Source organism: Protopterus annectens, chromosome 2.part1 (genome assembly GCF_019279795.1).
Source record: "Protopterus annectens isolate FY-2018-M chromosome 2.part1, PAN1.0, whole genome shotgun sequence".
Taxonomy (NCBI): domain Eukaryota; kingdom Metazoa; phylum Chordata; order Ceratodontiformes; family Protopteridae; genus Protopterus; species Protopterus annectens.
This window is the reverse complement of record NC_056729.1, coordinates 604936600-604962786: the sequence shown is the minus strand read 5'-3', so window position 1 is coordinate 604962786 and position 26187 is coordinate 604936600. Positions and strand designations below refer to the sequence as shown.

The 26187-nt window shown below is 37.6% G+C and overlaps 1 protein-coding gene across 4 annotated transcripts in view; it reads right to left on the bottom strand.

The window, feature by feature from the left end:
- The window catches only part of KAZN (kazrin, periplakin interacting protein), a 2853667-nt gene that overhangs the window by 947958 nt on the left and 1879522 nt on the right, over positions 1–26187 (bottom strand). For all 4 annotated transcript variants that reach the window (XM_044062363.1, XM_044062364.1, XM_044062365.1 and 1 more), the window contains one exon: positions 6307–6425. In XM_044062363.1, the coding sequence (XP_043918298.1) occupies positions 6307–6425 (119 nt within the window). The remainder of the gene's footprint in view (positions 1–6306; positions 6426–26187) is intronic.

Genomic DNA, 26187 nt, shown 5'->3' with positions numbered 1-26187 from the left:
ATGAAACAACAGTTATGAACAGCATAGTCAAGGAGTATGCAATATATGTAATAGATGATGGATAGCTGATAGAGGAATGAGCAACGAACACAGGATCCTTGGCTGCCTGCCTATAGAGAGTGAAGTGTTCTCTGGAGAGGGAAATTAGGAAGAGTTCTAATATCAGATAATAAGTTCTCCCAACACAGTGAAGCTTTATGTTTTACATTTAACCTTATAAAGTTGAATGCTTGTGTAGCCTGCTTCATTGCTATATATAATGGAAGCTACTTAACTATTCCAAGCTAAACTAACAACTGATCTGCATAAGTGCATGAATTCAAGCTCAAACCCATTCTCTTTGGTCTGGTAAAACAATCAGCTCAGTCGTATAGCAGGCATATAAAAGACATAGGAGCTAAGTTCTGTTCTAGGAAACACAATTTATTTTTAGCTGAATGACAAGGTAAAAATGTACCTGTGTCCCAGGCTAAAGAGAATCATAATGTGGACAGACTCTTCATGCAATGCCATAAAGACTGAATCCTGCAGATGTCAGGATACCAGAACTGCTGGCAGTCAACTGTGGTGGTAGAGGGCAAAAATATATCTTAAAAAATAACCCGTCTAGCTTCTTTGTAAGTTAATTTTACTTGGAAAATGCATGTGAAAAAATAGTAGTAATTTCCATTTTTAAATTACTGCTCAAAATAATCAGTTAACTGAATGTGTTCACATTAAACTGGAAACAATGACCAATAAAATTTGGCAATAAAGCAGAGCTGCAGGTTGCATTTTTAAAATTTTATTTTGGTAATTACTAGAGTTTCATAAAACAGCAGACTCTTTAATAGACTAAATGCTAGACTGAGTCCAAACATAGGAACTCAGATTAAATATACAATAGTTGACATAAGGTATAAAATAAAGAATAATTATATTTAATTTTCTAGCTGAGGTGTTAATGGAAGCCATCTATGTCTGTATTAATACATCATAAATTCCTGTAACTTTTCTTATGAATGTTCTTTTTCTTGATGAGATACCATCCCATTTCAGGGACTGTCGTATGGCAAGTTTCTTAAGCAGTGATTCGGTTGTTTAAATTTTAAATAAGTTGTATGAATATACAGCACTAATGTAACAGACTAAACCATAACTTACATAGGTATAAGTTAAAATACATTGACAGAGTAATGTATGAAGCTCATCTGCACAATTTTTATATCTCACTGTATTAGTTACTGTGGTTTTCTGTTAACTACAGATAATAAATAAAAACAAGGTAAACAGTTATGTATTGAAAAAGAAGCAAATAGTAGCATCATAGATAGAGCAGTAGTGTTTAACATAAGGCACTAATTTACCAAGCAAGTGCATTTACTACCAATTGGATACCCTTCCTAACACTGATGAAGAAAATTCATTTTGGGCAGAAAGTAGAATGAAAACTGTACATTTAAGGAGAAAATGGACAGAGGATCATATATAAGTCTTTAAATCCAATATATAACTGCTAAGAAGGAAATAATCAACAGCTTTTAAATTGTCAGTTCCTGATATCAATAAAGTGGTATGGATGAAAGGTAAAATTTTATATCTTTCTTAGGTATCAGAAATATGAAAATTCCCTTTTAAGAAGAAAACAGTAGTTTTTGGAAACAAATAAATCATGTTAAATAGCTGTTTAAATCACTGAAGTCCTTTTTTTTTCATATTCCATTCCGGCATTCTAAGCTCATTTATTCATTTTCATTAGGATCTGTGGAGCCAGATTCTAGTCTGGCTTGTAAGAACCAACAGGTAAAAGGTATGAAACAACTGTGGACATGATTTAATTCCCTTGCTGGATGCGTGCACTCTCTCTCATACACGTGTGTATGTGTGTGTACACACATACACATAAACACACAAATACATGCAGACACACACACATGCACCTATACAAACAAACACACACACACACACACACACACACACACACACACACACACACACACACACACACACACGTGCGCGCACCTACACACACACACACACACACACACACACACACACACACACACACACACTCACACACACACAGACATACCACACACCACATAAACACACACACACACACACACACCACATATACACACATACACTGTACCTCTCAATCTCCTCAACCACTTAACAGCAAAAAAAAAAAAAATCCAGACAAAATCTAAAATTATGGGGTAACAAAGACTTCAATATTGCTCTTCTAAACTTAGAAAGTTGTTGGAATAACAGGCTTTGTTCTACCATGCATTTTCTGAAGGATATGAATTTTAAAATCAAAGATCTGTCATTATTTGGTAACTTTAATTCTCAGTGACTTGCTAGAAACCCAAATTGCATGAGAAAAAGACTAACAGTATGAGATAAAAATCTGGACAGCTGAGATGCATGACACACACACATACACACACACACACACACACACACACACACACACACACACACACACACACACACATACATAAGTGCACATGCACACACGTACATGTACACATGCACACACACACACACACACACACACACACACACACACACACACACACACACACACACACACACACACACACACACACACACGCACACACACGCACACACACGCACACACACACACACACACATACATACATGCACACATGCACACACACACACACACACACACACACACACACACACACACACACACACACACACACACACACACACACACACACACACACACACACACACACACACACACACACGCACACACACACACACGCACACACGCACACACACACACATGCACACGTGTACATACGTACACTTACACACACACACACACTTTCAAACACATGCACACTGTACATATGAGCATCACTGATTCACCAATCCATGTTACTGAAATGTGGGAGGAAATAAGACCTCAGTGAAAAGTCAAAATTACACAATCAATACATGCAAAATTTGTAGGGAAGTTTTTCTTTGTGTGGAAAAGAAATATATTTGATAAGTAACTGTGACAAAAGAAAATGTTATATTTGTGGGAAATGGGATATGATGTAAAAATATGAACTGAAATGTTATAAATGTAAGAAAATTGGACATTTATGGATGGATTGCAAAGACTGAAAATAAGAGTAAGGAAAAAGAAAAAGAAAGAGAAGGAAATGAACAAAGAAAAGACATTTTAGAAGTTGTAGAAATAGAAGAAAAATTAGATGAGAAAAAATAATAAAGAGAACATAGAAGAAGGTTCTGAAATAAGTGATGAAGAAGACATACATTGGGAGGCAGTAAAATGAAAAAAAGAATTCTATTGGTAAAATTGTAACTCCAACTAAAGCCAAATGGCTCCAAGTAACTCATAGATAAACTTTTGTTCTAGTAACCTTGCTTTACCAACTCTTCAGCCTTAACATTTTTTATCTTCCAAGCAGGTAGTAAAGACCCACAATAAGAATTATCCCCTAAAAAGTCTGCTGTCATACACCAAAGACACCCGTCCTCATACAATAAAGTCCACCCTCTCATCGCTCTTTCCATGTTGTTGGAACCAAGCCTTGGGAATCTGTTCTTACACATCTAAAATCAGCCTACTCAGAGGTGTATCTAGAGTGGGGTGAAGGGGGCAGCTGCTACTCAGAGGTGTAGCTAGAGTGGGGTGAAGGGGGCAGCTGCTACTCAGAGGTGTAGCTAGAGTGGGGTGAAGGGGGCAGCTGCTACTCAGAGGTGTATCTAGAGTGGGGTGAAGGGGGCAGCTGCTACTCAGAGGTGTAGCTAGAGTGGGCTGAAGGGGGTAGCTGCAACTCAGAGGTGCAGCTAGAGTGGGGTGAAGGGGGTAACTGTTCCAGGCTGAGAGTATTAGGAATGTGACTGACAGATGTCATTGGTGTGGTAGTGTGCTACTAGTATGCAGAAATAAATGCAGAGAGTATATTTGTGGACATGGCTGAAGCACTTTGTACATGGTATTTTAACCATAGGTTCATAGGTGTGTACTAGGCTAATGGCCCTGGAGCCTATATAAGCCTAGCCCAAGAAGATTCCCTGGCATCATGCTGCCCAAAGTTAGTTCCCAGTGTCCCTGTCAAGCAAGGCAAAGACCATAGCAATCAACTTTTTATATTTATAGCATTTATGTGCTACAAGCTCAGAAGACAGGATTTTTTTGTTTTTGTTTTTGTTCCTCAAGTTCAGAGGGACATGAAATTAGGGAACCATATAATCTAGTACTGTTTTGAGTCAACATGTTTAAATTATTTAAACTTAAATTAAAAAAATATATATTGTTAAGTAAAGCAAAATGTAAGTAGGTTCACAGGTTGTTACTAGACTAACAACCACTATGGCCTTAGAAGCATAGCCACTCACCCCAAAACATTTTACCAATTATCATAGGCATCTATATAAGGGGGCATGTTAGTAGGGAGGTAGCTAAGGATTTGTAACGGGAGTGTTGGTTATGATAATACACTTCTTATTCATGGCCTCTATCCACAATGGACATGTAGACCAAACCAGGGGTAAATTTATGATTTCCCATCCAATTACCAAGGATTCATTTGAATAGGGTGAGGGATGAACTCTGTTGTACATAGACGGGGAGCCTATTCCATAACACAAGGATACTATGGGACTCATATCTATTTCTCTATTAATGTCACAAGTGAAGTTTGGATCCCTGGATCTAATGTTTCCAGTGCAGTTTGCTTTGTGTGCTGGGTCTAAGGAAGCCCTGTAAGCCAGGCAAAGATCCCCTCTCAGCAGCCCATAGGAGACTGAATACAGAGAAAGAGCTTTAGGAGTTTAGTGTAGGACAGGGTATTCATACCATCAATTTTCCTAGTGAGAAACGTTTTGGGCCATTCCAACTGTTGTAAGTGTCTGGTTAGATATATACCTAATGGGGCACTGTATTCTATGGTAGGTCTGATAAGGGCCAAGTCAGGTGGTACTATAACTTCCTTGAACCTGGATTCCTTACTCTTACCAATACGTCGGGTGACATAGAATGATATTCTTACTATCTTAGCTACATGTTTGTCAAAGCCCAGATTGCTGTCTACATATTTTTCAAATCCCTTACTACTGGGCCAACTCTTAGGGTGTTTTATCAATAGAGTAATTAACTTGGATTGACAGTTTCCCAAAGGGCACTATAATACATTTTTGGCATTGAGTTTTAGGCTGTAGCTTTGTCACCAGTCATTTGTCTGTGTCTGTGAAATAAAGACCTTAACCATTCTACCAACTTCCAAAATTCAACTGTTTAGAAATTATATAATTTAGCACTTACTTACTTCCTTATATAGCTACTTCCTCCCATCTTACTGGTGATCTTACATATCTCCTCACTCTCTCCTCTCTTTGTTCCTACCCTTTCCTCACCTCCTTCTTTTTCACCCACTCACCCCTACCTTCCCCTTCTTTCAGTCATCTTTGATCCTCTTTGCTCTACCACAATATGTGTGTAAATATTATAGTTACAAACAATGTGTGACGTATCCAATTAAAGTAGCTCAAGATATATTAATTACTATTATACAATGACCCCCATTAATATTTCAAAATCTGCACGCTGATTCGCCAGTGTGCCCGTTATAAATCCCACAATATACCAATGGAAAAAGGTCCGGTTGCCCGGACTTTTTTCCATTGGTAAAAACATTTTTTTAACAAATAAAAAGAGAAAAACAAACAGAGTAACAGACTTTCTTTTCTCCGTTGCTTCCTTTTCAAAGCATTGATGTACTGGGTATGCATGGGACCCAAGTCCCATATGTATGCTCAGTACATCAAAACAAGGAAGCAGTGTACCACAACTGGCAGAAGAACAGTAATCCACCATTATACAAAGACATTATTTAAGAAAAGTAAGTATTTTTTTTTGTTAAATAATGTCATTGTATAACAGCAATAACTGACTCCGTGGTTGTGGTATACTGAAATTGACCCATGGTTGGCTTTATTTAATCACTCGGGCTTCGCCCTCATGATTAAACCACTTGGACCACGGATAAAACTTCAATATACCACACCACATCATTGGTTATTGCTTAAATATTCATTACTCAATTCTGTAAATAATTACATTGAAATGCATTACTTTTATTTTCATTATTGTACTTTTATATATATTTTTGCCCTGTTTAGTTATTACAACCTTGGACAGAACCTGAAAAAAAATTCACTGGGTCAATATTCCACCCCAGTTACCATCTATGTGTCTCTGTGTCAGTTTAGTATATTCCAACACTATATGTTATAATGAAAGGTATCAAAGCATATTACATGTTAGTGTCTCACCTTCGACCACCTTCTGCTTCTCTGTAGTCTTCAATTGCCAAGCGTATCTTTCGGCGGTGCATGGAACTGTTCACCCCAAGTCCAGTTTCCAGATCTTCATCAGTTAATGTTAATAGCATCTGGTACCAAAAAGAATAAGTAAATAAACAGACAAATAAAAAAAAGTAAATAAATAATAAATCATATGGCCAATCATCAGTCATTTTTCTTACCACAGAAACAGTCAGGCTAATATCCATTCATTCATCTATCTATCTATCTATCTATCTATCTATCTATCTATCTATCTATCTATCTATCTAATCTATCTATCCACCTCTCTATCTATATCTCCATCTCTATCTATCACAGGATAATGGTTTTCACAAGTTAAAAGAGTACATGATCCACAAAAAATGCAAACGTGACCAGTGGTGTAATGTTTTTGATGCAACGTGTGTCTAATTGTGTAAATAATGTCTGCAACCCAGAAAAGGTGTGACTAGTGATTTCATCCGTAACATCTGTTACTTTAACAGTAAAGAGGAACCTGCCATTATTAACAAGAACAGGTCTGTTAAATGAGCATTTGGAGACAATATAAAAACAAGACTGATACAAGGCTGAGCAGAGTATGCTTTATCTTGGTACAGGGAACTTTATGCCTACAGCAACAGCTCCAAGACAAAGTGTTTATCCTTAGCAATTTGAATTTGTGTCCAGAGCAGAAAGAAAAGAGAGCAAACCTACTGAAGTGATGAACAACTTTTGAAAAGGAGCTAGAATACATCCCTTTCAGAAGTAATGTAGAAAGAATTACTATCAGAGTCTGCTTCTCATCTGTGTAAGACTAAACTAAAGGTACAGTGTCAGACTAATCTAAAGGTAATAGCTTTATTAAAGTTACTAGCTGTTTATTTTAGTTTCAACCATGATACTTTATCTGTTTGGAAATGTTGCCATATTTGTACTTGCATATCATAAGCTACTCTATTTTTATAAAGGCTGGTGTTAGTGTTGCATAGTGGTAGAGAATGCAGGCATTTTGACACTAATTATTATTGCCAAATTCCCAAGACATATCCCTGCTACTGTAAATGTCATTTCCTCAGAAAGAGATAGAGACAGTCTTGTGGTGTGCTGAGATTTTTTTGTGCACCTGTGTGTGGATCCATTTGCCAATATGACCACAGTAGAACAGTTAGTGTAGTCCATGGCAGGTACAGCACAATGAATAGTCTCCACAGATAAAAATGACGGTTACTTCCAAGAAAAGTGATGCCATTAAAGCAGATTGCCCGGAAGAAGCACCCCTTGAGATATATGCCTACCAGACAAAATGAGATCAAGCTGAATAGTCCATAATCTTATTGACCAGTTAACTGGTAAAGCACTGAGATTCTTCATAAACATGGAAGGGAATAATTATCAGGACTATGAAAAAAAAAGAAAAAAAGGCTTTACTTTCTAGAGCTGGTTTCACCTCAGAGGCACAAGCTGAAAAGTTTCATAGCTAGACCCTTTCTCATAAAAAAACAGTAAGATCACACTTATGTAAGTTAAAGCATAGTATTAACTTATGGTTATATCCAGCGACGCAAGGAAATAAGAACTCAGTAGAAATTATATTCACTGAAATATTCAAAAGGTCTTTACCAACTTCTGCTATAAGAAAAATAGTCTGAAAAGCTGACCCAAAAGATTCTGAAAGTTTTGTTGTGCTAGTAAGAAGACTGTTAAGCTATGAAGTCGTGTATTAACCTGAGCAGTCTGAAACTTAATAAAACATATGCCAAATATTGGTAATAAACCAAAAGTAATACGTGTAGACATACTATGTTTTAAATGTGGAAATGGGTCACATAACTAGATTTTGTACAGACAATAGCACTGTAGCACCTGTAAAAACTATACCTTCTGATAAACATGCTACTAGTGATGTTATGCCTCTAGAATGTGGCACATTATTTTCTAGAATGATTGAGTCTCTATTCTGCTCCTGTGCAAATGCTAAGTTGAGTAAGTCATTATCTTAATTGATGGCACACAACTGCAAAGACTGTTAACTCAGGCATTACTGAAAGCTAATATTAACAAAACAGTAAACATGATATGCCTTCATCATGAAAAAACTGTTTTCTGTTACTCAGAAAAATGTAAAAACTGTATTAGGACACATATTCCACCCTGTTGCTGTTATTCCCAATTTAACACATAACATGATCCTAGGAAAAGATTTATCCCACATTAAACAGTTATGGGAGCAAGAAGAAGAAGAAACATCTCTTTATACACCTCCCTTTCAGTTTGGGATAGGTTGCCAATAAGTGAATAAGTCTACAGATATGACTCCTCTGCCTTACCCAGAAAAAAGGGAGAACAACAGTAAGACACATTCATGAGAGTGTATGAACCTAGCAGAAATCTGTTAGAAATCCCTAAAGACAGAAGAATTTCACTAGGAATACAAACAGAGGAGGAAACTGCATCATTTAAAGAGGCATATCAGAATACAACTTTAACAGGACCAGTAGAAAGAGGGGACTTGTAAAGTGAAATATCATAGCTTGGAAGTGTTGCAGTGCAGAAAGAAGAAGTATTGCTACAACATGAAAATGTTGGATCTGAAGTGATTTTCAGAACTGAAGACAATGGAACACTCACTAAAAGAGTATATTCTGAATAGCAGCATTCACTACCCCCTGCTGAAACAATATAAAACTCAAAATACCTCACACTTTTGTCTCATTTCCAGCCTACCCATTCCTTTTAAGATGCTAAAAAAAATCATTTATATCCAGTTCTCAGGCTACATTCCATAATACCATCTCCTTACCCTAAACCAGCACGGTTTCTGAAAAGGTTGCAGTACAATGATGGCAGTTGGTTGCCTAACTGATGATATTCCTCAACATAGACACAGGTAATTTGACAGGAATAATATTCTTTGAACTTACAAAAGCCTTTGACCTAATCAACCACCTACTCCTCCTTAAATCTCTTCAGAACATTGGTGTTATCTTCAGCTGATTCCAAGACTTCTTGTCAAACAGATTCTTCAAAGTCAAATTAGTCTCTTCCTTCTCTCAGCTAGTGGAAGTACCCCATGGTTCTAGCCCATCTCCCCTCCTCTCCTCTCCTCTCTTCTCCTCTCCTGTCCTCTCCTCTCCTCTCTTCTTCTCTTCTCTTCTCTTCTCTTGTTTCATTAATAAACTACATTATGACCTTCCTACTCAACAACTTATCCTGGTGAGAGGGATATCAGTGTGTCTCACAAGGGAGTCTCTAGTGAGCAGAATGTTGGATTTTGTAGAGGCTTGCCTTACAGGCTTAGAAGTAAAGGCTCCATCAGATGTGGCTGTATGTGTTGATGTGGGTGGTGTTTTGAAAGAGTACATTCAGGGTTGCTGAGGGTTTGTTATGTGTACTTCTCCTAGGAGGCCTTTGGGGTTTAGGAAGGTTGCATTTAAGTGCCTCAGCATATGTGGGTCTACATGTCTGCTTGGAAGTATGTGCGTGTGATGGGTCCAGCATGTCTACTATTGACAATATTATTGACATTAGGAGTGCTTTTATGCGAAAGTTTTGCCTTCAGTGGCATTATTTAAACACATCTCTCACATACCATATCAGTTTGTTTGAGAATTAATTGGTTGTTAGTAAACGTGAATCAGTTTCTACACTGCCTCAGGATGCCCATATCCACCAAGCTGGTAATGGAGATGGTGGGAAAGTTCATATCCATGGCAACAAACACTTTTTTATTGATTTGACAGTTGGAGTGAGAATATAAACTAATGTCAGGAGTATCTGGTTTGCAACTCTGGGGGCAGTACTTGTTACTGCAAACTAGTTGTTCTGTGTAAAACTATGTATTGGGAAATTTCAATGGTGCTTTTACAGGAAAAATGTCAAATCAAGGTGTATGTGGCTATACAGGACACTGACAAACACTTGAATGGAAACTAATAAGTAGAGCCTGATGATTTATGGATAAAATATTTAGGCAGATCTTCTGAAGTTCAAAGCAAATTGAGCAGTACTTAATGAAAAGAAAGAATTGGCCTGGAAAGAATGATTAAAAGAGGGGAGTCATTTGAATTGTTGCTGCATGACTACTATTAGTACTGGTCTCACCACAGTTTCACTCTGCTGAGATAAAATGCTCCTTTTCTTCTTCTATCACCAGAAGCAAATCAGTAGCACCAGTCACAATATGAGAAGCAGTTTACAGTCTATTTGGTGATCCACAGTCCTGTCCTAGATAAAGTCAAACTTATTAGATGGATCCTATCCTTTCACTTCAACCATTTAGGTAACATATAACACAGATTAACTCAAGCCACCACAATGCAGATGGACTACTGAAGGCTTATAGGCCATTCATTGGACTGGACATGAAACTGATAGCTTTAAGCTCAACCATCATTGTAACATAGCATGATTTTTTTTATCAGTCAGAAGAGTACAGTGTCACAAAGGTATGCAGAAAATAGTGCAAATAATATTTGTTACCCAGAAATGAATGTAAAGTAGTGTAAATGACTGTGAACTAAAAATGTGTAAATAAAGTGATGTTTTCATGACATGTAGTCAGTGTTTTGATCAGTAACATCTCTTACTTTAAGAGAAGACATAAACCTACCTATATTAGTAAAAGCAGGCTTTTTGAATGAATATTTGCAGACAATATGAAAAGAGAGCTTAGACGAGCCCAAGCAGATAATGCTTGGTTTTGGTAAAAGGAATTCATTGTCCATAGCAGCAAATCTATGAGAGTGGACCTACAAGTGGAGAACAACCTTGGAAGAAATATTCCTACCAGAAGAAAATTCAGAGAGATTTATTATAACTGATTGTTTCTCAGCAGTGTAAAATTGAGCTAAAGGTACTAGCTGTGTATTTTAATTAAAACCTGAAGACTTTGTTTGGAAGAACCTACCATTATTTGTACTTGAGTACAATAAAAGCTATTTTTATAAAGACCGGTGGTCACAAATGGACTGTGTGTGTACAGTGTGTGTGTGTGTGTGTGTGTGTGTGTGTGTGTGTGTGTGTGTGTGTGTGTGTATACATCAGTTATATATATGACATCTTTATGGGCATCAGCTGGGTTTAGAGATCCTGTGTTTCTGAAGTATAGCCAAACTATCCAATTATGCTGTACTGACAAGGTCAATAAAAAAGCTGAAACATGCATGTATGCAGCTAGTGAGGTTTGTCTTTATTGGCCTGAATATAACCATTAAGACTTAAAAAGTAAAAAAGTCAAGGACATTCGGAAGCCATGTAGCTGAAACAGTTCATGTCCTTAAGGGGTCATTTGCATATATCCCTTGTGCTTCCATTACTAGAGATTTAAGATATCACACAGTGAAAACTCTAGCTTGTCTGTTTTTTTTTTTTTTGTTGTTGTAGTTTTTACTGAATGCTTTGTCTGTGTGAGCTTTTTACCCTTTGGTGTATGTGTGTGTGTGTGTGTGTGTGTGTGTGTGTGTGTGTGCGTGTGTGTGTGTGTGTACATATATATATATATATATATATATAAAATGAGAGAGAGAGAGAGAGAGAGAGAGAGAATTTGACCCAAAGTATCATGGTGGGTAAGGAGAGCTTGTGCTATTAACTTATCAGGTCAAAACAAAGCAACAGCTGTGTTATAGATCAAGTTCTTTATGCTCTGCTTATTAAAGACTCTATTTCCCATATGGAAAGGGAATAACACATACACGTTAAACGAGCTTTAACAATTATGTAAATGCTATGGCCTTTTGTTATCCCTGTAGTCAGCACAAAATAATGTCTGTTGGCTGGCATTTAAAACTAAACCTAAGAGAATGTCTGTGCCTCGGGCTCTGTTAATTCATTCAAGAAGCCATGTCTTCTGACAATTTAAAAGTTATTTCTATTTGTGAAAGAGATCACAGGCAAAGGGGATTAATCAGACTATAGCATTCAGGTGTTCAGCAGCGTTAGTGGTGATGTTTATCCTAAGGCCATGCTGGTCGCAGTAACTGTCCTAGGATTAAAGAACAAAATACTTTAGATTGCTTGAGTGGTTTGTTGCTGTAGGTAGTATTTATGTCTATTTATGTAGCTTTAATGTATACATAAAACAAATCCTCAGGTCCACACAGTCTCCAACAGCATAGCACAACAAAAGTATTTTGTAAAGAGAAGTGAGGTTTAAACAAAATAGTGTGTATCTACCACAGTTACACCCTTTATTAGACACCTACTCACGCCTTGTTGAGAATGATATATATCAGTACTTCACTACTAATAGACGTAGGTACTCACAAAATCTGAATATGAAGCAGCGACAGGCCTTAGAAACTTTAAAGCATGACCCTGAAATTGTTATTAGACCAGCAGATAAGGGTGGTCCTATTGTATTGATGGATACAGAGGCATACGTGAGTTGTATGCAAACACTGCTGACCACAGACTCATTTTATACGAAAATTGATATGATGTTGGTGACAGAGAAGGTGTTCACAGTTTTTGAGATGTTGGATAACATGGTTTTGAACTATGACATTACAGAGGAACTTTATAATTATCTAAAGGTAAAGAATCCACGCATCCCTATAATACAAGGGTTACCCAAGGTACATAAGTCCATGAATCCAGCTCCCATGAGACCTATTGTCTCGGGACAGGGATGGTTGACCGAACCTATGTCCATTTATATTGAATATTACTCCAGACCACTGGTAGATAAGTGTGTCCATATTCTTAAGGACAGCAAACAGTTTCTGATAGATTTATATGATTTTATGAGGGATGTGGAACCTCATAGTAAGTTTTTGATGGTAACGCTCGATGTGGTGAGTTTGTTTACCGTTATACCCAATGAGGCAGGGGTCCAGTTTTTTCTTTACCACCTATGTAGGAACTCTAGTTATACGAACAGATTTATAGATCTACTAGCATTGTTCCTGGAAATTGTACTCACCAATAACGTTTTTATGTTTGGTGAGGATATGTACCTGCAGAATGATGGCGTAGCTATGGGCACTTCATGTGCCAATAGCTACGCCAACATAGTTATGGCAGAGTGGGAAGATCAGTACTTGTTTAGATCTAGTTGTTTTAAAGATAATGTAAAGTTTTATAGGAGGTTTGTGGTTGACCTCTTCCTCGTTTGGTGTGGAACTTTAGAGGAATTGTTGTCCTTTGTTCAGAATGTTAATCAATCTACCGAATTTCTGAAGTTTACACTTGGTTACTCGGAGGATGCTATTTCTTTTTTAGATGTTGATATGCGCAGGCTTCCATGTGGACTGATTAATACTTCTATACATAGGAAACCATGTTATCGGAATGCACTCCTCCATAGGAGTAGTATGCATCCCACCTATGTGTTTGAAAACGTCATGAAAGGACAAATCATGAGGGCTTCAAGGTTGAATCCCTCTGATATGGGTTATTCCCAAGAGTTAAAGAAAATGGGTGAGATGTTCCTGTCACGAGGATATGATCAGGGTACTTTTGATAGGATGAAATTAGAAGTGGATTCTTTACGTAGTACTGTGGCTAGACCTTATTTTTCAGATTTAGGTGTGGTTAATGATGTTGTACCCACAGCCCACGGGCTCCTACAAGGTACTGTCAGGGCCCCTCTTTTTTATACCAAGGATGCTAGGTCTATTAGGAGTTTCATGGAGGATAGATGGGAGATCTTGACCTTAGATCCTGTGGTTAAAGGAATTGTGGGTTTGAAACCTTCAATTAGTTATAAGAATAAACCTAACATTAAGAGTATGTTATGTCATAGGACTATACCATCAGTTTTAGGACTTGTTGATGGATTAGTCCGGAACACACACCCATGTGGACGTTGTAACCAGTGTGCGTTTATAGATACTAGGGATTCCTTCATCCATCCCGTTACTAACTATGAGTTTAAGTTCTCAACAGGTACCAATTGTTTAGATTCTAATGTAGTCTATTTGGCTAGGTGTTCTGCCTGTACCTCGTTTTATATAGGCAAAACCAACAGGACCTTAAGGGAGCGGGTGAGGGAACATATGTATCAGATTAGGATAGCTAGTAGTACTAATGCTTTAGCTAGACACGTTATAGCCACTGGTTCACAGCATACGTTTTTGTTTTGTGTTATAGAGGTAGTATGTTTAAGTAAGAGAGGGGGGACATTATTAATTGCACCTTGGAGAGAGAGATGCAATGGATTATTAGATGCAGGGCAGATAAGTTCCCAGGACTTAATGATAAGGTTAATATAACCCTGCACTAAAGAATAGGAGATGTTTTAGACCATAATAATTTTAATTATGATACGTGCAAATGCTCTCTATGTGACAGTTTTCTTGAATGTTTTAAATGTTTTAAAAGATTTTATTTTAATGTTTAGCGCTTGTTAGCCTTGTTAGATTTAATGTGTACTGTTTTCTTACCATATACTGAGCAGCTTTTTAGATGCATAGTAATTAGCACCTGACATGTGTTTGGATTTGACCTATTAACAGTAGTGCTCTAGTATTTAAAATGGGGATGGTATGTTTTTCTTTTGTAACTGTCTGAAGAAGCCTACGGGTGAAAGCGCTAACAGTTTTATATCATTAAACTGCTTGGTCTTTGTACTGCAGTTGTTGGTCGTTTTTGAACTGTTTTCCTGCATTCTAGTGTTCGTGAAATTTGGACTTTATATTTTATCAGCCGTCAGACCCAGCGCATGGTGGTGTGTGTTATTTTGTAACCTTGTTTTACTGTAATAGCATTATGCAGCATTGCCATAACTAAAATGTCCTTGGGTTGATTGATGAGTTTGAAATCACATACAGGGTTATATAGCACACTTCCAGCACAGTTATTCCTAGAGGTGTTTTGTACTGTGCAGTTAAGTGCAGAGTTACATAGTGTCTGAAATTAATGCTACTAGGTATTTGGACATACTGTAAGTCATTTCACTACATTATGGCATTCCCAATGGATTTCTATATTTTCCTTCTTGTCTTCCTCATATTCCCAATGGATTTCTATGTCTTCCTCATATTCCCAATGGATTTCTATGGTTTCCTTCTTGTTTTCCTCAGTCTCCATTCAACAATGTCACCATCTACTGACTTTTTATCTTCTCAGTTGTACTTTGTTTCTTGACTCCCCCACTCTTCAGGACCCCATGAAATTATTTTTTAAAATAATTCTGCTTTCTGGAACTGGCATCTAGCCTTCCCCTGTTGTTCACTTTTCTGGCATACATGTTTTGTCTGCAGCACTAAATTTAACTGGCCAGTGTGCATCAGACTGTTTTGCCCTAGCTATATTGGCTGCCATAGCTTTCCTTATATAATTTAGATACATCATGGTGCTCAGAAAGACTGAAGGATCATTTGGGAAAACTGAGATATGGTGGTATTAGGATTAGGGTAGCAAGTTTCATAATGTATATTTATTGGCGAAGGTCTCACTCTGAATACAATATTTTAGGGACCTGCTTCACTTTCTCACTGCAGTAGCATAAGTTGTGGTGAAGATATGCAGGAAAGAATCCTTGTTTTTGCTTTATTAGAATTTATGGAATGAAATGTCACCACAGTAGTAGACATACACTGACTGACCTATTACAATAAAGTGTAAGAACCAGTTGAAACCTGCAATTTTTATCCACTGTAACGTGAATCTAAGAAGCAATCAATGGAAGCAAGCTGTCCTGTTGCCAGTTTTGTGTGACTGCAAAATTTTGCTTCTGTGCATTTACTGTGGTCTTACAACCTCTTGCCATTCACCTATCCTCCCTTTCTTGACTAATACCCACCAAACATATTCTATCATCCATGATGAGAGAACTTTCTATACTAACAGTACAAATTTGGTGAAGTAGTTTCTCTGCTTCTCAGTATTCAGTCTTTATATCTCATCCGTATTTGTTTCTTCTTAAGTTCCATGTCACCAAATACAGCAAGTGCATGTAATCTTGAGGTGGACGTGTTGCACCTTCATTGACATGCTGTTAATACCTGAAATGTGGGCATAGAACAATTGCAACACCTGCCCAGTTCGGAACTATTAACTTTACTGTATTTTTTTCCAAATATAACAATGTTTTTTCCTTAAGAATGATTTACATGATTACATCATTCAGCAAACTTGTGTTTATTTTCAGCTAGCAAAAGACTACATGCTGTTGAATTTCTAGTGTCACAAATCCCCCACGTCAACCAATCAGTCATTCATTTAATCAATCAATATGTTGTTGTTGTTTTTCTTTCAGCTTTTCCCGGTTAGGGGTCGCCACAGCAGAACTCCGGTCTGCTAATGATTGGCAGTCGATTTTTACAGTGCCGAGGTGCCAGCCCGAAGCCCAACCTTCAACGAAGGCACACCCATTCACGCATGTCTTGCTAATGCCACTAGACTGCGGGGAGGACATGCAGACTCCACACAGAAGGCACTCCAGCCAAGACTAGAACGGGAGAACCTCTTGCTGTGAGCCGACAATGCTACCGCTGCACCACCGCGGCTTATTAATCAATCAGTATAATTATTGGATATCAGAGGAAGATTTCAACCAGAAAGGATGAAGCAGAAGCTACAGCAAAAATATGCATTAAAGTTAGTCAGTTATTCAGGGTTGGGAACATGTAGGACAAAAGTTGTTCTAGTAAGATGCCACAAGAAAGGAAGATTGTGTTACAGAAAATGCTGTCTTTTATTTATAAAAAATATGATAACCGAAGCAAGTGACAGTGGAAAAGCAGTCTGTGCTTCAGGCTCAGAATGGTGCTTATATTGAGATGGAGTGGTACCTGAATATTAGCTTTCCATATCTTTTTCTGCTTCAAGGTTGTGCAAGTCATCTGTTATGTCAGTGTGGCTTTCCTATAGTCCCTCCTCCACTCAATCATGGGTGGTACTGGGGGGGCACACATGGGCACACGCCTCCCCTTTGAAAGTGTGTCCCTCCCCTTCAGTGCCACAGTCACTGGAATACTAAGTCTTTTGTCCTGATGAGCATACACAACCATGGTTAACTCTTTCTGGAAGTGTGTCCATACTTCATGTGAAGTTGTCTGCTTTATGAAAGGCCTCTAAGATATATTTTACTACATTTTTAAATCAGCAGTTGGAAGGAAGAAAGTGTGAGATGTTTTGGGGGAAATGTGTGGGAAATGTCCCACTAGCATCAGGGATGTTTTTGGGGAAATGTGTGTGAAATGCCCCACTTGGATCAAGGATTTCTGGTTAAATGACTTGCTCAGGGTCACAAAGTTGAAGGTAGAAAGTATCAAACCCTGTACTCTTGAAGCAGCTCATTAAGGGATCAAAGCCTTAATCTTCCACACCAACTGCCAAACTGCCCTTAATCATCTTCTTTTTTTTTGTAAATCAGTCATTAGAGTTCCATAGTTTTCTCTCTTTAGAAAAAACAAGTCCATGCAATACCTGTGGTTCTGTTAACCTTTTAAGTGAATCAGAGTTGCCTGGCACTTAACCTGTTAATGAATTTCTTTTTATAGTCAAAAGCACAGGCTTTTAATTTTCCCACCTCCATATGCCTACGGTGTGACTGTCAGCATGTCACTCATATAGTATTTCTGGGTCACCCCTGAAGAAGGACACTTTCTTCTGTGTGTTTACCTGGTTAACACATAGATACAAAGTGTTTACCATTTGTCCCTTTTGAGCCACCCCTATTATTTTTGTCTTTTCCCTTAATTCTGGAGCAAATAAATTGAGTATTATGTTGGTCTGTTCCATGTTAAATTTGTGGCTTTCTGGCAAATTGTTGTGGACTGCAGTCACTAATGACAGGCATGACAAGTTTAGACTTTGTGTCATTCTGAAAATGCTTGCTATTGCAACTTTCTAAGTATATAGGAGAGAGAGATTTAAAACCTTTTACTGGTTGTTGGGTCTTTGCCTGTGATTCTTGAATTCAGATGTTTGGATGGCATGGGGAGTGTGCAATGGGATGCAATGTATGGTTCTCACAGTAATGAGGTGAAATATACTTCTCAGTCATTATGTATTTTATCACATGCAAACATCTGAATGTATGGAGTTGTACAAGGGGCTATAATTGATGGCCACGTGTGTGTGTTTGTGTACGAATGAGAATCCTGCATCTCAGAGTAGTTATGTTATAAAGGAAATAATTGATTGTAGTAAACAAGAGTTTCATCATATGAGCCATATTCTTTGTGTACAATCCTTGGTTTCCTTGTTTAATTGACTGTTGATGGTGTACCTATTTGCAAAAAAACTACAAAGTACAAATATTAGCTATGAATGTGTTTTTAATTTAACTTGTTTTTTGCAGGCACAATGGTGTAAAATGCACTGTGTTGGGCTGCAACAGTTTGGTACTTAGTAAAGATGAGTCAAGGCTATGAACTCTCAATGTGTTGCTTCCTGTCGTCTAGTTTTCAATTCCCTCAGCCTTCATTTGTTTAGTGAGAGGTTGACCAATTAATTTCACCAGATAGTGGTCCTGTGCTGCCCCTGCAAAGAGACATTTGAGTCCAGTAGGCTGCCCAAGACAAAGGTACAAGGTTTGAATCATTTCACTTCTATATGCCTACTTTGTGGCTTTAAGCAAGACACTTAACCAGATAGTACTCCTGGGTCAACCCGATAAGGGAACCTTTGTCCATTGGGTTTACTTGGTTAACAAATTCATAAAATAATATTTAAAATGTATCCCTTTTTGCCTCCTCCCCCATTATTTGTGGTTTTGTCCATAATTGATTGGAGCAAAGAATATGAGAAGCATTTTAGTGTGTGCCTTGTAAAATCTGTGGTGTCTGGCAAATTGTTACAGATTGCAGTTACTAAATAATGCCAAGCATGTGAGTTTCAGATTTTGAATCCTTCAGAAAATGCTTAATAATGTAAAGCTTGTTATTCTATCAACTTTCTAGGTATAAGAGGAATATTTAAAAGCTGCTCCTGATTTGCTCCTTGCTTCTGATTCTTGAGCTAAGAAGTTGATAGGGCAGAGAGATGTTACACTTTATGGTTCTGACATCAGTGAGCTTAGATACATCTGTGTGACTATGAATTTATTCATTCAATTGATGTCAAGCAAAAATCTGAGGTTTAGAGTTATAAAACTGGCTGTAACTGATGTTTGTGTGTTTGTGGGGGGAGTGTCAAAGATTAAGTTGTTAATTAGAATTTGCAACTAGGGATGTTAATAAAGAATATGAAACATTTTCTTTTTTGAGGGGGTCTAGATTTTTTCAGCTTACTCTCAAGCTGTAACTTTTTTGTCATATTAAATGTAAAAGGAACATTCTATATTTTAACCATGTGACTGCTCTGGCAAGCAAAGAGATGCTGGGTATCAAAGATTTTTTCATAAATATAAAGTCATATTTTACCCATCTGTTCAAATTGTGAAAGATAGTGTTGCATTTCACATTTTGAAGTCAGAAGTTGACTATGGCTATAGTAACTTTAGTTTTTTGCTTACTGGTGTTCTGTTGGTAAGCCTACCCTTACCTCTATTACTTGATTTATTGATACTAACTGGAGTTGGTTGTGGTATTTGTTTTCGGGGGGGGTGTAGTTTGCTTGCTCATCTGTGGCCTTGGACCTTTGCAACTTGAGTGGTTTCACCACAGAGTCTCTAATGGTTGAAGAAATTAGGATGCAATAAAACAAGTATAAAGCAACATTTTAACAATGCTGTAAGCTCCCTCCCTAGTTAGCAGATGTTCCCCATTTTGCCCATTAGTTCCACCTGAAGAGATAATATAGTGTTCCATGTTTTGAAGATAGAAAGTTAACTATGGCTACAGTTTCTCTAATTCTTTTGTTTACTGGTGCTATGGTTGTTGTGGTTAATGTCAAATAGGTTCATAGGTGTTTACTAGGCTAACAACCACAAGGGCCTTTTTAAGCCTAGCCATGCATCCCAAATCTCTGACAAGTTCTGATAGACTAGATAAGTGTAAGCATGGGCCTGGGAGATGAACCATTTACAAATTACCTGTTTGCATCAGAGACACAGGTACCAAACCAGGGATGACTTTCTGGTTTCCCATCCAATTGTCCAAGTTGCACTTGAATTGGATTAGGGAGGAACTCTGCTTCACATGGATAGGCAGCCTGTTTCATAGATGGGGTAGTCTCTGGGATACATATATATCTATCTCTCCAGCAAGTCCTAGTTATATTGCAGGCAAGGTTTAAGACTTTAGACCAGGTAATTCTGGTACTGTTTGTTTGCTGAATATGCAGGAGGTCCATCAGAGTGGGGTCTGACAATGCCCTGTATGCCAGGCATAGATCTCTCCTCAAAAGCCTGTAGAAGACAGAATACAAGGATAGTTCCTTGAGGTGGTCTGCATAGGACATATTACTTACACCCTGTATTCTTTTAGTGAGGAACCTCTGTGGCATACCTCTCAACCATACCAAATTGCTCGGTTTTAACTGGTTTTGAGGTCCCAAATAATGGGGTGCCACGATTCCCAAGTGGCACCTCTTCATTTTCGATTTTCCCAACTCTATTTTCGAATTTTCGGACCTTGACTGATGTCATTGAATGCACAATGACATCAGTCCATGAGCCAGCCTATCAGAATCGACAGTACAAAGCATTTCCAGCTGTTTCAAGAAAGAGCCGACAACCGAGAGTAATTACAGACTGAAACAGTGGAAGAAATGCGAGCACTGAGAGAAACTTTCTGCCATGCTGGCTCAGGGAATATTTATTTTATTCACGAGCGCCAAGAGGAACTGTCTGCAATATGGGAATATTTATTTTATTCACAATGAACCACAGAGGGGAAGGGATTGGGAATATTAGTGACTGGAGGGAATTCAGTGCTGCAAGTCAAGTTGTGAACCAGGGACTCTGTGCTGCTGCGATGGATCTAAATTGCTGCAAGTAAGTGCAAAGTTTGTGTGTGTGCATGTGTGTGTGTGTGTGTGTGTGTGTGTGTGTGTGTGTGTGTGTGTGTGTGTGTGTGTGTGTGTGTGTGTGTGTGTGTGTCTGTATACATGCATCCTGTGAGTCTGTGAAAGTTTTTGATCGAACAGAAAAATCCACTCTAAACACAGCAGGATAAAAGAGTTGCAGCTTCAACAATAAACATTCTCTCATGGATGAACTAAAATTTCCCTTTGCAATAACTCAATGGCATCTGTTGGTGAGTTCATGATATCTATCTAGTTCATCTTTGTACACTTTAGCTTCCACTGTATGGATATCTTCTAGCTGATCACTTACTTTTTGTAATTCACTTTTAAATGCTTCCATCACCTCAGTCTCCTTATTCACTTGTTATTTTTCCAGTTGGGCATCCACTGATTCTATTCTATCAATTAATTGGCATGCTCCATATTTTCAGTTTTCATTATCAGAAATTGTAGTACTTTCGACTTCTTTCTCACATTCATCTTCTGCTTTTTTTATCTTTTTTATTGCTATTACCATTTCTAGAGAGGGATAACTATTTATATAAGCCAGGGTCTGTCCTGCTTTGCTTAGGCTGCTGCATTCTATCTAGATCAGAAGAAAAGGTGGAAAAGCACAGAGTAAATGAGCCCACAAAAATGAAATGGCACTATGTTTCACAAGTAATCCACTGAAATGGCAGGGTGCAGTTGGAACTGATCATTAAGATAAGCCACACACATGTCAACTTTTGCCTTGCATCTGTGTAACTTTCTGAAACATCTATGGATCCAGTTTCTCTTTGTGAATCAGCATTGTCTGTCTGGTAAGTGAGTCTGTAAGTTCATTCTGTAGTCCTGGCTGATTAACCATCATAAGGATTTTAAAGCATTTTAATGTAATTAGAAATAATTAGAAATAAGTCAAATACTAATGCACCATATAAACATTCACTCAGTTGCAGTAATTTTAAATAAATTTGCATTTTTTGGTATGTAACATGTACCACAAGAGATAACCAGAGGTGATATTAACTCTATTTTGGAAAACGCAGACTTAATACAGTGGCTAAAATGAGATGCCATCACTCCCCCAGGTTTGAAGAACACTTTGGATATCAAAAGTTTGTTAAAGTTGAATGAGAAATGTTAGTTTTATTTAAAGTGTTTGCTTTTTGTATACATATACTGATTTTTATATAAAATTTAATAAGAGAAGATGGTTATGTTTTGTTAATTGTATTTTGCAGAAGCTTGTGTATTAAAAGACAAAATCGTTAAATTTTACCTTCAAATGTGGTCCTGTGATGCTGCATAATTTCAGTTTTCATTTTCATATCCTAAGTCTTAGTTTACCATTTTTTTCTACTTCTTTGTAGGGTTCAAAGGAAATGGTTTCCCTCTTTTTCACTGGTATATGTCATTACAGTGTAGTTGGCTGTGCTGATTTGCACGTAACCTAGAATGACTTTGTCTTGGAAGGTTGTCAGGGCTCTGTACTCTGCTTTAACGTATTTCAGGCCAATACATATAGACCCTTATTCCTAAGTCTAGTTGCCTTGTATCCCAAACAAATTGTGGAATCTGTTATTAGCTTTTACATTACTGGAGGAGGATTCAGCATCTATCCTTGGGATAAGATGTGTCTGTACAGAGAACTGAGGTCAAATCAAAGTCTTGAGTTCATCTGAAAATTTATTGCAATTTTGCAAATAATTTTGAAAGTTCACTGCAGTGCTCTCAACATGGGTCTTGTTCGGGGAACAAGAGATCAGACTGAGATGAAATGTAAGGCTTTTATGCACTGTCTTACTGTACTGTGCTCCTGCTGGGAAAGTCTGATATTACATTTTGAATTTTGGAGTTTTTCAAGGAGTGGAATATTTTCATCTGGGTAGAATCAGTGCCTGAGCCTAAGACTGTTAAGGATGCGGAATGAGTCAGGAATGATTTATATTTTGTTATGACTCCTTCAGTACTCTTGAGAATGGAGTATTAATGAGACATCCTCCAGACGATAATCACTGGAGGTAAACATTTGGAAATTTTTATGGTCCCTCAAAAATCAAAACAGAACATTTAAAAGTTCAGAATAGTCAAATATACTGAACCATAACATTTTGTATGTGGGATAGCCTTATTGGCCTATGAAAATAAGCATTTCAAGACCCTGTTTCTTAAAGAGACAACAACTGTGTTCATTGCCCCTATTCCAGACACCTATAAAGGTGATCAGAAATATTAGGTCTAACAATGGTTTCTAATTGTTGCTCTTCAGGGTAAACAGGAAATTCAAGTGTAGAAGCTGTGACTAATCCCTTCTTGTATGAGCTGCAAGGCCTGTGGTGCTTGATGTAATGACATTTGAGATTTTTGAAGACAAACATTGAGCTACCGCCTATAAAACCCACTTGTCTGTAGTATGAGCTGCCAACAAGTTAGATATTCCTGAAAGTTTCCTCCTAGCTTAATGGAGAAAGGGAAAAACCAGAACATAATCATTTTTATTTTTTAATTTGTCATTGGTTAGCATTATTTTTTCTGTATTATGATCTCTAACCTTGATATTGATGGTTAGATGAAGGTTTGCTGCAGAAGCTCTTTGGTTAGTGGGATAATTTCTGTAAAACTATTGGACTGAAGAATAGTACATTTCTTTCATTGTAAACCTTATCTTTTTAAAAACCTTTACTATTAAGATCATGCACATCATATCTGCACACATAGCTTATCCCAGCCATCTTAAAACATTCATTTGTATTTGTAAAACACAGCAGCCATAGTTTTTGTGCTATTGTTGATACATTGTCTCCCACTTATATTAGTTCATTTCTTATATGGCATTAGTATACAAGGAATATAATTTAATAAAGTCAGGAAGGTCTATCAAAGAACACATGTATGTTTTGTGCTTTGAGTGCAATGGGCCTATGATTTGAAAACAGCCCAAAGGTAATATTTATCCACCACTGGTCAGATGCATTTTCTTTGGATGTGGTGTGGGTTTCAATGCTGTTTCAATGAATGTGAGTTTCAAGGGCAGAGAAGTATTAATGCTAAGTCCATTTTCATTGTGAGACAGTATTGCTTTGTTTAGCAGATGCCTATTAGTGTTTGTGCATTGTGCTATAAAATGTAAATATAAAATCCAAATAATCATTGTAGAAGTAAAGCAGTATGCACATTAGTCAAAATGAAGAGTAACAACTCGCAGGGGGTAAATGCTTCAATTCCCAACAGCAATCCAGCAAGTACAAAAATCAATTCCACATGGTAACAGAGCAAAGCAAGGCTGAAGAATGCAAATGTAATTGAAAAAGGTAAAAAAAGCAATTTATTACAATCCAGTAGTACAGGTAAGAACTTTCACACAGTAGGGTTTCATCAGACCATAAAAACACAGAGACCAACATACATTTATATCACTACAAATTAATAAAAGAGCAGGAATGCAATAATAAATTGGCTCTTAAAGAGACAAGGGCACAAAAACATAAATAAAAACAAAACCAATACATCAAATACTAACAAATGCAAAATGTAAAATATATATACAAAACACATATATAAAATATAATAATAAAATATACACTCAGAACTATCAAGTCCTTAGTTCTCCAGATTGTCCTAACAACAAGGACTTAGGCTTTAATAGCAGAAGGTTTGCGAGCTGTTTATCTGGAGAGATGAATCCCTTATTACTGTACGAGGTGACATATGATGACATAAGTGAAGGAACTGTCGTTCAGTTTGATCGAGGAGAGTTGCGTTCGGCAACTGAAAAGCTGGAGATGGATCTTCTTAAATTAAAGAGATTGCAGACCCAATGTCAACATTTTGAGGTCTGCATCCAATGGAAAGTGGTGTCGAGAGGGCTTCAGGTCTTCAAAATGCAGACGACCAGGATACAGTATTCAGAGCTGCTGCATAAGTGGCAACAGCTCAACACTGGGGTAAGCCTCAATTACATGAGACTGTTAAATGAGTTCTTCCTACCAGAAGAGAATGTGTTGCGAGCAGACATTAGAAATCAACAGCAGCAGTTATATGAACATTTTCCTACACAAGCTGTTGATAGAGTTATTGAGCCCATGTTGGATAATGTTTTTCTCTACGAGAAGCGGTTACTGGAACAGAAGAAATCTAAGTTATGAAGGGACATTAATGATTTTCAGTGGGGCCAAGTTTTTACTTGGCCCAGGGCAGATTATACTGCTAGAGTGGCAAATAATACTGTTGATATACCTATTAGTTCCAATGTTAGATGGAACATGTCCTGTAATGTTGTGCATAATAATGCAGCTACTCCTGCTGTTAATAATGTCAGGGATGACGCTGTTATGGAGGCTATTCCCATTAACCATGAGGGCATGGTTGATTCTGCTTCTGAGGGGGAGAGAGAGAATGTTGTGACTATTGTGAATGCCAGTAGTGGTGCCTTGTCAGCTTCCTCTGTTGACTTGAGTAACTCAAGAACACGGACAGTGTTAGATCTTGGTCCACAGACCACCACTCAACAGACTCAGGTGGTTGTGAGGAAGAAAATGACTAATAATGAACTTGTTAATACACACATTGCTGGATCAGTGAGAAATGTTGGTAGTGGAGTTCCACACCCTTTCCCTATCAGAACAGTACACGGGATGGGGGGGGGCATGATCCATGAACAGATGCAGACAGAAGAGGAAATTGTCGGCCAAGTCTCAGAACCACAATACTTTGAAGAAGATGTGGGAGACAACAGGGAAGTATTAGTTTGGAATATTTCACAATGTTTATTAACAGATGTTGAGAATGATGTGTTATCTAAGGGTTTAACTTTTATCCCATCACGTTCTAGTGATATTACAGATACTGTGATAGATATTAAACTTTTTATTAGGAATCTATCCTTGAAGGTAGAATTTAAGGATATGCCATCCATCATGGACAATAAAAGGTTGAGGAAACCCAATTCTTATATCCCTAATATCCATCCCCTAGTGGCGGCTTTTGGTAAATTAGTAGAGAATGATATTTATGGATCTGAGC